The sequence below is a fragment of the Montipora capricornis genome, chromosome 14 (assembly GCF_036669925.1).
Source record: "Montipora capricornis isolate CH-2021 chromosome 14, ASM3666992v2, whole genome shotgun sequence".
In the NCBI taxonomy this organism is placed as follows: domain Eukaryota; kingdom Metazoa; phylum Cnidaria; class Anthozoa; order Scleractinia; family Acroporidae; genus Montipora; species Montipora capricornis.
Window position 1 is genome coordinate 7,616,661 of NC_090896.1, and position 11,949 is coordinate 7,628,609.

Below are 11,949 nucleotides of genomic sequence, written 5' to 3' on the forward strand. Positions count from 1 at the left end.
ATTTGATATAGATAGATAGATAGATAGATAGATAGATAGATAGATAGATAGATAGATAGATAGATAGATAGATAGGTAGGTAGATCTTGAACCCGGGATCTCCGGATCTTAAGGTAAGCGCCCTAACCACTGGACTACACTACCTCCTAAGTTAGGAACGATTACACAAGACGAGGAACCACTCCAAAAACTTACTGTTCCTCAAGTGCAAGAAAGTGCAGCGATTTCTTGAGAATATAGTATACACTGATCTTTGGGTGTAATTCATTTAAGGATTAATCTCGATTTCTGTGAATTTGTCTGAAGTCGCAGCCAGATGCACGGCCATCACAGTAAAACTTTCATCTTTCAGTTCAAGAACTATTTTGACAAGTGATATTAAAAAGGTGGTCAAGGTAATAAAGGTGATATTGATGCTCAATAACAGATTGGCCTTTCAATATTTAACTTATTCCTTTATGTAATGTACAATAAACTGATGTTGATATATCTCGGCAACAAACTAAGTCAGAAACAACCAGCGACAGTGGTAGTGGTGTAAGAGGTTCTTCGTAAAACTAACAACATGTACGCAATGCAAACCTGTTTTATAATGTCCAGGTTCGCGTTGCTTCAGAGTCATCACGTTTTTCACGCACATCGTATCTTATATAGACCATAAAACTTTGAATTTCTATGGCTAATCGATATTCTCGAGAACAAAAAGAAATGTATGAATAAAAGAAGAATTTTAAAGGAGAAAATACTGTACGCCATAAGAGTCCAAGACATTTGACATACCGCGATGCTAAAATGGTGAAAGGATCCGCTGAACATGAATTTGTCCGAGTTGTTGTACTTGTCCGATGGGAGAACTTCACAAAGCAGTTTACCGTTGATGTCCGGGTAAGCAGCCAGGTTGTATGAAAAACATGTCGGAATTTCCAAACAGGCAAACGAGCACTGGGGCATCCAGTCAACGTGACTATACCCAAGAATGGTGATATTCAAGTAGGAGAACTTGTCTTCTTTAAAGTTTACGAAACTGACACCAGTGTGTGGTTCACCGCGACTGATAGCTTTGCCGGCTTTTTTCCCTGCAATAGAAAAGACCGTTTAGTCTGAGTTTCACCAAAATCTTGGGAAAACGTTTAGACTGAGAGTCAATTAAGAAGGTCTTTCTTTTGTGTTGTTTCTTTGTGTGAGTATATTAAAAAAAGGCTAAAGGGTAAATCGTGCGGTTCCCAAAATATCCGGACGCGTCTGTACGTCCGTGTGGACGGATCCTGTATAATGTGGTTAACAATTCATTTCGTAGTAGTACTTAGAATACCATAATTTGCTAACATGTTAAGAATGTTTTGAGGCTACATCTTGGCGTGCATGTAAACCCAGAGGATGATTCCACTATGACTGTGCATAGAAATGTGTCCGGTTTGGTGAATTCGCTGAAGATTAGGGTCAAGTTTGTGCGGTCGCGCTTGACCTACACTACACAAGCGTGGAATAGTAGTGAAAAATATTTAGCTAAGATTCAAGTTGTTTGGAATTCTATGGTGCGTAAGATGATTCGAGGTGGATCATGTCGCACGAATGGAGAATTTTATGCCCCAAGAGCAAATGCTCTTCGCCAGCAATCAAAACTAGAATGTACGAGATCGGTGGACAATACTTGAACAACAATCCGGTCTCGATAAATTACAACTGCAGAGAAAGATGATGAAAAAGCCAAGTTTTCACCGATGAATCGACGACTTCTTCGAGTCAACGGCGTCAACGGATTAATCGGCAACGAAGTATTACATCTGTACTGTAAATCACAAAAGACTAAGAAGAAGAAAAAGAAGAACGTTCAGCATCAGCTCCAAAATAAGACGTTTTTACAGAAAAAAAAGAGTGAGGCGACTGAATATAAACATAAATGTACAAAAGGAATGACAATGAGAATTGGAGCGTTTGCTGTTGAATTTGTAGAGTTCAGCCAGTTGAGGTAAAATCCAGTTAGAAAGATATCATACCATTAACAACTGCGTATGAGAGGCCGATTATTAGCATGAGCAGAGAAGCTTTCAGAAATGTCGTGCAGCCGAAGGGCTTCATTTCTTTCCTTGCTTTTTGTTGCAAGACTCTTTCGGCTGTCGGCTTAGTTCGAACCAGCGCGGTTCCCGATTGCTTATCCAGACGTGAAATGGCTCGTGGGCTTCAAGGGTGCGAGTTTCTGTCAAGTGGATCCCGTGATATATATCTGCCAGTGATAAAGACAAGTAAGTTTATTTGTCAAGGATGTTTTTCCTTAGTTGTGGATAAAAGCATCAATTAACATGAATATTTCATCTTAGCCTTGAGGTCATCACTCTTGAAATTGACCGCAACCACTTTACTATAATAAGCTTTTCCATTGAAGATTATCACTAACTCAATATCTTTAAACCCAACAAAATACTGCTGCTCGTTTTAAACATTACATATCTACTAGAGTTGCATAAGCCCTTCGTTAAAGCGCTGTGGTACTCTGAAATATTTCGTGCAACTTGTCTCGCAATGTTTTGGCGATATTGTTGCACGAAACATTCCACAGTGTAACATACCCTACAACGACCCAAATCATTGCGAGACAAGTTGCACGAAAAGTAGAACTTAATTCTACTTTCGGAAAAGTCTCTTGCAAGTTGTCTCGCAACTATTTTAGCCGTTGCAGGGTATGTTACACTGTGAAATTTTTCGAGCAACTTGTCCCGCCACAATATCGCCAAACGTTGCGAGACAAGTTCCACGAAACTTTTTTTGGTGTAAAAGCGCCTTTACGTGTGACATTTTCAAGATCTGCAAAATAGCTTCAGCTTGGACGTTGTCAAAGTCTGCAAGAAATCTATCGACATTACTGTGGTGTATGTACTGGACACATCGGAGATAAGCGTCAGAAAATTTCAAAACTATATTCGGCTCAAAAAAAGAACCTCTGTGTAGCAGTATTGGCCCAAAGCTCATCATTTTCTTTAACCAGTTCGATGAAATATAATATGGTTTAATATTGAATTCCTGTCTTAGTTAGCAGCTTTGAAATGGCGATAAGTTGATAAACTTATTGAATACAGATTGATAATAAGCAATACAGGACCGGTCTCTGTTGACGCTCGTAAAACGTGGTATGCTCCCTCTTCCTTGGTTCAGAAACGAAATTGCAATGCTCTAAAACAAATAACCTTGTCTCAAGGTTCTGGGAAATAAATAATTAACAGTTATAGCGCGAAAGCGAGCGTGATATCGACTAACATTTACCCGCGAGGTCGAAGGCTGAGTCGTCTAAAATTAGGCGATATTACGCAAGCTTGAGCGTTATAACTGTTTTATAATTCAACACATTGATAACAAATGAAAGATTCCGAACTTGTGAGTGAAGCGGCGCCGGTCTGTCATTTTCACTTTCTCTTGCGAAATCTGAATCCATCGTTGAATATAGGTCATGTAGACCTACATCTATCGAGAGCTTTATGACCATATTTGGGCACTGTATGAATGTGTTGACTTATAAAAGGATTCGTATGAGTCTATTCCCCAGAGCCTGGAGATTATGCGTTTTGTTTAGGACTGAACTTTAATATATCGAAAATGGGCTATTAAAACGTCAACAAGATTCGGGCAGAGTTGAAAGCTTGGTATTTTTAAGTAAAAAGAAGGTTTGGAAATACTTTTCCTATGACAAATAGAAGAGTTTCGAACAAGGTGACATTTTCCCCTAAAACCGTGAATTAAGGGGCTACGTTTCTGTTTTTTCGCCAGCCAGCTCCATGAAATGAATGACTTATAACGTTTTCTTTTGCACGAAAACATGCAATGACACACAAGAGAATAATGTCAAGTTTTGAATGAAGAGTTGATCTATATATTTCGAAGTGCGAAGACTTGAAAAAGAGAAAACCAAAATTATTGAAATTGTGAAAGAGCCGTAACAACTGAAGACAAAAATAGTAACAGTGCCCTTCCATAAAATGGATCAGACAGACTACAAACTTTAATATTTAACTGTTTTTGATGTTAAGCATTCTTCAGAGAGAATTAAATAATAAATTAGATAAATATATCACGCCTATCTGTTGCTATGGTGACGTAGGCGTGCATCTAAAAATACGTTACCCCAGCGTTACCGTGCTATGAGGAACACTTGTACAGCCATTCCCTCTAATAAGACAGTCTCTTCAAAGTGTCATGCAAAACTGCTTTGAGACACTTTGAGACGTTCTGTGACTTCTTAGATGACGATCGATGTCGATAGGAGTACAGATAATGCTGAACTAGTGTTAATGAACTATTTCCAACACCAAGGAAAACATTTGGAAAACAAGTTATTAAAATTTTTGTGGTATAGTTAATTTAAAGGATCGTTAAAGTTAGCAGATGTTTAAAGGACTTTGTATAAGGGGCGGTCTTTAATTTGCGTGGTCCATCTGCAGAATTAATGCTGAAAGTTCCTTCAAATACGTTAACCCTCCAGTAATGCAAAAGTTAATTATCCTAACTGGCGCCATAGATATCCTTGTTTGCTAATCACGAAGTCTGGTGTTATATCAAGAATATATCCCTTAGCTATAATAATCTTCATTCTTAGAACTTGTTTACTGGACAGTGTTTGAAATTTGAGCAGAATTTACATACCGTCACTCCCGAAAGTCAAATTGTTAAAAACGACAAATACAGAATTTTTTTTTTTTTTTTACTTGAGGCTATGATGCTGTTGTGGGACTGTCAACGGGAGGAACTTAAGGAAGATGCACTAACGACGCTAGAACGTCGTTCTGAGTGTTTTAACATCTTCCTCTTTCTTCGCAAATCTGCAACTGAAAGTGTGGAAATGTTACGATTTATTGGAACTCGTTTAAACACGAAACAAAGGGAAAGATGTGATTTTCTTTTTCCTTTTTTTCGCAAACCGGGCCTGTATAACTCCTTTTTTATTTTAAAAAAACGGAGTAATAGCCCACTTTCGATATATTAAAATTCAGTCCTAAACAAAGGGCATCATCTCAAGGCTTTGGGGAATATATATAAGGATTTAACGGTGAAATGATATATGAAATGAATCATATATCGAACTACGAATATCAAATAAAGTAACGTCAGTGGCTTCATAGGTCTGTTGGTTAGAGCGTCGCACCAGTATCACGAGGTCACGGGTTCAAACCCCGTTGAAGTCCTGAAATTTTCAGGCTTCTCTACGCAATTGCCAAAACTGCGTTCATAACTGCGAGGATCATAGCTTTACTTGATATAAGGATTTGTATGCTTTTATTCCCCAGAGCCTCGAGACGATGCCTTTTGTTTGGGACTGAATTTTAAATATGTCAAAAGTGGGCTATTGTGAATGATGGCACCCGTTTACCAAATGTTCATGAATATTTAATCTTAATTAATTTAAGCAAAACCTGAAGAAGGTATCCAGCATATTGGATTCCCACTCGTCAATCATGTAAAGCAGTTGTAAATAGTTTAAGTTTTTAACTTGTAAAGCTTAAATGATGATTTTCCGTGTTTAAATAAAATCTTAAATAAATAAAATCTTGGCAATGTTTTTTTCGTAAACTGGGTCTTACTGAATAAAACCTTGTTTAGGCTCCAAAGTTTTTCTTAATGCCCGTTTAAACATGCAACTTTTGTCGCAGCAACTTGATGCACATTTTGTCGCACTCAAGTTGCAATTAAAAAAATCGAACGCGTAAACCGGGCGCGATTTCAATGTGATTCTACAACGATTTGACGCGGCGATATCTCAAGGGTACGGTGCCCTGCAGTAACGGACGTGCTATCCAAAAACTATTCTTATCTAGCACTGTCACTTATTTATCTGGCAATGTCGCTTACGTCTCTAGCACTGCTACTTATTATCTTGTAATGTCACTTATACTTTTTAGGTGGCAATGTCACTTAATTATCTAGCACTGTCGGTTTTTTTGCGGGCCCGGGCTCTTAGAAAGCTACGCAAGCGTACGTTGCCCTGTAGACTAATGTAATTAAGTGACACTGCTAGATATAAGGATGATCCGTATCCGGGTTCTGTATTCGGACTCTGTTTGTTTTGATCGACCTCGGGTGCTCAGGAACCCACGTGAGGGCGCTAGGTAAGTATAGTTTACGAGCACCATACAAGGGTTGTGAACGTGCTCGAAACTTAATGCAGAAATAGTGACCAGAAAACCGTTCGTGGAGTTAATAAGGAAGAAGCACTGCCTGAATTGTGGCAAAATTATCCGTGTTTGTTTAATTTAACTGTTACACCAATTGTGCAGATACAAGAGAGCGGCGGCATTGCAGGCGTTAAAAGAAAAGATGGAAGAGCAAGTCAACGACTCGTTTACCAAAAATTATGTTTCAATGTTCTTTTTTTTATTAAATAGTCTCTAGACTTATGCTCACTTAAATTAAATTAAAACAACAGGTGAGTTTACGGAAAAATTATTACTATCAGGCGGGTAGACATGATCTCGAAAATAACCTATTATTATTTCATTCACGCTTGTTGGATATGACACTGGTTCTAGCCAAGTCTCGTCGGTTTTTTCACCATCGCGTATCCGACGCGCTCTCGTAGAACAATTGTCTAATAATGTTTGCCTCCTTTAGTTTCGGCTATGTCTTGTCATTATTAATTAGTTAATTAAAACTTTTATCTTTTTAAATTCTGTCCCTATCTCGAACCCGTTCCCCTGTGGCGCATGGATTTAGACGCGTATAATCCTTAATTATAAACTAGCTTTTTTTTCCCTCTCTACTTTTATTGTACGTGACGTCACGGCGGCCATGTTGATGGAAAGAACAATAGCGGAAAAGTCCTTTGGCAATTTGACTCTATTATTATGTAAAACTTGAGCTAATTTTTCCTATTGTTTTGGCACCAATATGGCCGTCTTATCAAGTAAGTGCAGTCTAGTTTGCAACAGCTCAAGCTTTCTAAGTGCGATAATCTTTTAAACTGCCATTTCATGTCAAATTCGCAGTTCTCACCTATATCTAGCTACCCTGGATTCCAGACGTTATTTTCTCCCTATGAAAAATTCGCCCCTATTTTCATAGCGAGAAAATAACCTCTGGAATCCAGGGTAACATCTAGCCATTGTTAATTGGAAATAAGTCTGCTCCCTACTGCAAGAGCTATGCCTTATCGCGCTGGCCGGAACCGGAAATACGTCTGCACCTTTAATTGATTAATTCACACTCACACATGTCATACCTCGTTTGCCGTGCGGCAATGAGAAATTAACGTGTAAATGTCATGTTTAAACAACGGGTTTGTTGTTCTTGTTCATATTTTTTGCAGCCTTGCTTGCAACTGCCAACGTTGCTTGATGAGTAACTGACTTTCTTGACTGTCACTTCATATCTATTCCGCATTTTTAACTACCTACTTCTGGCAGTTGTTAACCGGGAAAAGGACTGCTCCCTTTTGCCTTGTTTTTTCTGGAAATGACAGTTTGTTAACTTAATTTCCCCGGTGGCTCACGGAGTAAGAAGTGTGTAAACCTTGACCGTGTACCGACTTTTTTGCCTTCATTCATTTTTTTTCAGGCTTGCCTGCAACTGCCAAAGTTTTTTTTGTCGAACTGGGATTATCTTATTTTTTAAACTACCATTTCATACCTATTCCGCAGTTTTGACTACCTTCTGGCCGTCGTTATCCCGAAATAACAATTCATTGTCTCAATTGTGAATGTTATATCCAGCCCCTGTGGCTCACTTAGGAACAAGCGTGTAAACTTCCATTGTTAACTTCCATTGTTTTGTGTTGGTAATCGGAAATAACAATTCACTATCTAAATTTCGCATGTATCTGGTGCCTACTTGGCCATGGCCACGTGGATAGATGCGCTATTGGGGGGGGGGAGGGGGGCACTAGAAAAAAAATGGCTTGAAAGGGGGGGGGGGGGCAAGCCGAAAAAAATGTAAGGAAAGGGGGGCGGGGTTGGACGAAAAAATTAGATCAAAAATAGGATAAGAGATGTTAACAAATTGAAGAAAAATTGTGCTCTTTTATTTATACCAAATATGCCAAAACAGTTTCAGGGTAACAAGAAAACCTCTCAACAGCTTTTTTATTTTGACAGTGAACGTACCATAATAACAGTCTTGAATAGTAACAACTTTCTTTTCAGTCATAAAAATGTTGTTGCCAAGCGCATATAAAATTTAAGACCAATAATTTGAGTCCTGAATTGGAACTGACCTCGTTACCAGGGCTTTTCTCTGAGAAATTTAATGGGAGGGGGGGGGGCTTCCAAAAAAATTCTTTGATGAGGGGGGGACATGCGCAAATCGGAAAGTGGGGGGAGAGGGTCATGCAATTTTCAAATTACACTCCTCCAAAACCCACCAGCCCCCCCTCCACCCCATAAAAAATGAACGGTCCCTTGTGCACAATTAAGGATTCCTTCCTTTCCTCTGGGAAAGGTTGAACCAATAAAAGTGTCTTGCTTTTTTGACACTTCTGTGCTGAAATGGTACGTTCAATCGGGAGCCGCGTATGATATTTAAATCCACACCCATTCTTGTCTCCTATTGCATACAGCGTAGGGACGAGTTGACTGTGGTTGGAGGAAGTGCTGTCGGAGGGTGAATTTGCTGTTTGAGGCCTGCTAAACCAGTGAAGCTACATCATGGGAACACACAGTTAAATGAACAACTCTTTGCCAGCGTTTCAACTTTTGCGGGCAAGCAGAACTGGCAGAAGTGAAGTACTTAGTTCGTCTCTCTTTGCTGTCAACAAGGTCATGGCAATCTTGACTAGAAGGTAAGAATTTTCAAATGGCTTATACGTTGAGTTTCGGTTTTGACCTGTAGAAGTTAACTTGAGTATTTGTCTTGTAATAAGAACAAGTTGAAAGTTCTGAAGAATTGATTTCCCGCTTGGAGCTGACCATGTTGTGAAGTTCTGGAAACCTGGGGCCGGTTCCTGAAAGGTGTAATACCCCTATTCCAGGGATAAATGTGCCTGGAATAAGGCACATTTATCCCTGGAATAGAGCTATTACACCTTTCAGGAACCCGGCCCAGAAGGTTAACTGACCTTATTATTGGGATTTTGACATCGCCCCTGTTTCTTCCAACCATAAGTGCATAAAGATATTTCAGGAAGATATGCATAAAGGGGTCACATTTTTTTCAAATCCGCCTAGGGTATTTTTGACTATGTACTTTAAAACTATTTAACGAGAATCTCAAAAAGGATCGTTTTTCTCATGTGGGGTGGGGGGGGGGGGGAAGGGAAGTAATTCGTTAAATTAAAGCTAACGTGTAAATAAAATATGTCCTGGCCGCTGCGTTGTTCACTTCCTTTACCATTCCTTAGTGCTTTTGTGTGCGAGCCCAATGTGATTCCTTACAGAATGGCTTAAACTGTATTGTTCACAGCCCCAGTTAAAATCCGTTCAAGTGACATTCCTAAGTTGGATTCAGTTGGGGTTTTCTAATAAGCACTTTAGTGAAGCCTTTAAAATCAGAAACACAAACACATCCCACTACAATACACCAGGTAAAACACTGATACCCTCATCTTACCAGGGTCCCCGGAGACTAAAAATTAGAAAGGAGTCGGGGAGGGGGGCATATGAGAAAATGACGGCATTACTTTTTCATTCCCAGTTGCAAACTGGAAAAGTAGTGGAATAAAACTGACAAATATATGAACTCTAACCAGGTGATCTGGTGACTTAATTCGTAGGACTGGGGAGGACCATTTTAACGCCGTATCTCACAACCGCGCGCGGCCTTATTTTTGAATTTAACATGGCAGAGGCGAGGTTAGATCTCGTTGGTTCTCGTCCTGGTTTTTTCTGGGTACCATATAGCAGAGGTACAACAACATTATGTCATTTAGTCTGTAAACAGGCAAACAGGCCTTATGCTTAACTTTAAAAGTACTGTAAGTACACATCAGTGAATGATTGAAAAACAATCTGATTTCACTACTGTATGTGTAACTGTGTGGTGCAGTTCTAGTCAAACCTCGCCTTTCAACATTGCTAACAGGCACAGAGTCATCATCATCATCATCATCATGATCTATTAGACTCCGGCTTCTCAGTATTTAACCACTTAAGAAGTGGCTGGCTCTGCAGTTCATTTTCCTAGTTATTCAACAAAAACTTATCTCCTTCAGTCAACAGTGGGAAGATGGAAATCTCTTATTAAAGAAAGCAAGTTGATCCTGTCTCTTGCCAAAATGAGATTTTGCAAAGGTTAAAACATTTCTTCTTTTATGGTTAAAGTTTTCCACTCAAGGACACTTATTCAAGGCTCATTTTTGATTTTTTTTTTCATGAATTCTTATAACTTACAGTAGCCATTCAAGTATGTTTTCCCAGAGACTGGAGCTTGAATTTTAAGATTCGACGAGCAACCTTTTTTTGTAGTTTCCTCTTGGATTTTATCAGAGAATAAATTCCCTTTGAAGTTAATCTGATTCACCAAACAAAAGAAAATCAAATTTGCCAATGACATTAAGTTGCGAAGATCATTAGCTTAAACAATATTCTTTCTTGATCCCCGCTGTATATGCTTAGTCTTCGAACAGTGCTATTGCATCAAAGTGAAGGAACATTTCTCGAAAAAATCTATGACTTCTGACAAACAGCACATAGACATTGTGCATGACTACAGATATTATTTTTTGTTTCATCGCTGTGACCTGTAGTAAGCTAGTGTTTCATTTGGCAAGTGTGCCAGTTATGTCCTTCTGTGATTGTTGTCAATCTTGGAAGTTACTTGAATGAGAAATATTCAATCATGGCAGAGTTCTAACATTGCTAGTCGGAACAATTTTAGGAAATTTAGGCAATTTTAGACAGGTCAATTTTTGGCCTCATTGGTCCTCGTGAAAGAACTCAATAACCCGCACTTCAAATATATACATTTCTTTCAACGTGACTAGTGTTGAAAGCATCAAGACCAGTTTTGCAAACTTTAGTGGGTCTCTTTGTCAAACTTAACAGCAGAAATGTAAGTAGGATGCTTATCAGTGTCTTGCCCAAATTTGCATTTTATAGAGTTAAGGAAAGGAAGGTGCGCCAATGTAGCAAGCTTAACTAAAGTGAATTGAGAAGGTCCCATTCATTTTGAATTAATTTACCGTTTACAGTTTTTTTAAATGGGGTTTTTAAATGATTCCTGTTTGCAAACAGTGTAGGTGTCTTGGCTAGCTTCCTTTACCTTTTGCTTAATTAACATTTTAACCAAAACCTTAAGGTGTAACCAATAGTCCTCATTAAAACCCCACCCGTGAGGGTCGTAACTTCTAGGGTACTGGTATTCACTCTTTTTATGCAGTTGCCAATATCCTACCCAGGAATCAAGTGACATTAATTTTTGCTAGGATTACAAAGAACAGCTCTAATGCCCATCTTGCCCAGGAAAGGAATTACTGTAGTAACTCCTATCTTTCATTGGCTTAATGTTGCCATTCATGGGGTATTCTGTTGAAAGGAAACATGTTCATACTTTACCATAACCCTTCCTTCGGGTTTTTAGATTGCCAAGACCTCAATGCCTATCCTCCCACTCCCTGCATTGAATCATGCAGTATTTGTGAAGTATTTTTACATATGACTGTTTTGATTGGTGATGTGGCCGCAATTTTTTTGTCTTCCCTGCAGATTTGTCTTAAACAGGTCAGCGAGCATGACATGAACGAAAGAGCAAACAATCATTCAAAGAAGGAAGCAAGCGCAGAATAGAGGATGGACGGACCTCTACGTTACTTAGTTTTGGCGTACTATACTAACTATGATTTTCGTGGACAATTAATTGATTATGGTAGTTGAACATTGTGTATTAGCAATTCTAGTTTACGTCAACATTCAGCTAATCATCTGGGTTGTTTTTTCTGAATCGTGTTTGCGTGGAAGGACATTTTCCCTTCTAAGTCGAAGAGATTTAGTTTTATGTTCCCGGTTAGCGAGAAAAATACTGTGTGGAGTACTCTAACCA

The 11,949-nt window shown here is 38.9% G+C and overlaps 1 protein-coding gene across 1 annotated transcript in view; it reads right to left on the reverse strand.

Annotated features, from left to right (window-relative positions):
- LOC138031337 (fibrillin-2-like) overlaps window positions 1–3,439 on the reverse strand; it is a 15,408-nt gene extending 11,969 nt beyond the window's left edge. The window contains exons 1-3 of the mRNA XM_068879045.1: window positions 3,368–3,439; window positions 1,998–2,224; window positions 781–1,076 (exon numbers count right to left, since the gene is read on the reverse strand). Of these exons, the coding sequence (XP_068735146.1) occupies window positions 781–1,076; window positions 1,998–2,079 (378 nt within the window). The 5' untranslated portion in view covers window positions 2,080–2,224; window positions 3,368–3,439. The remainder of the gene's footprint in view (window positions 1–780; window positions 1,077–1,997; window positions 2,225–3,367) is intronic.
- Window positions 3,440–11,949: the final 8,510 nt, after the last annotated feature.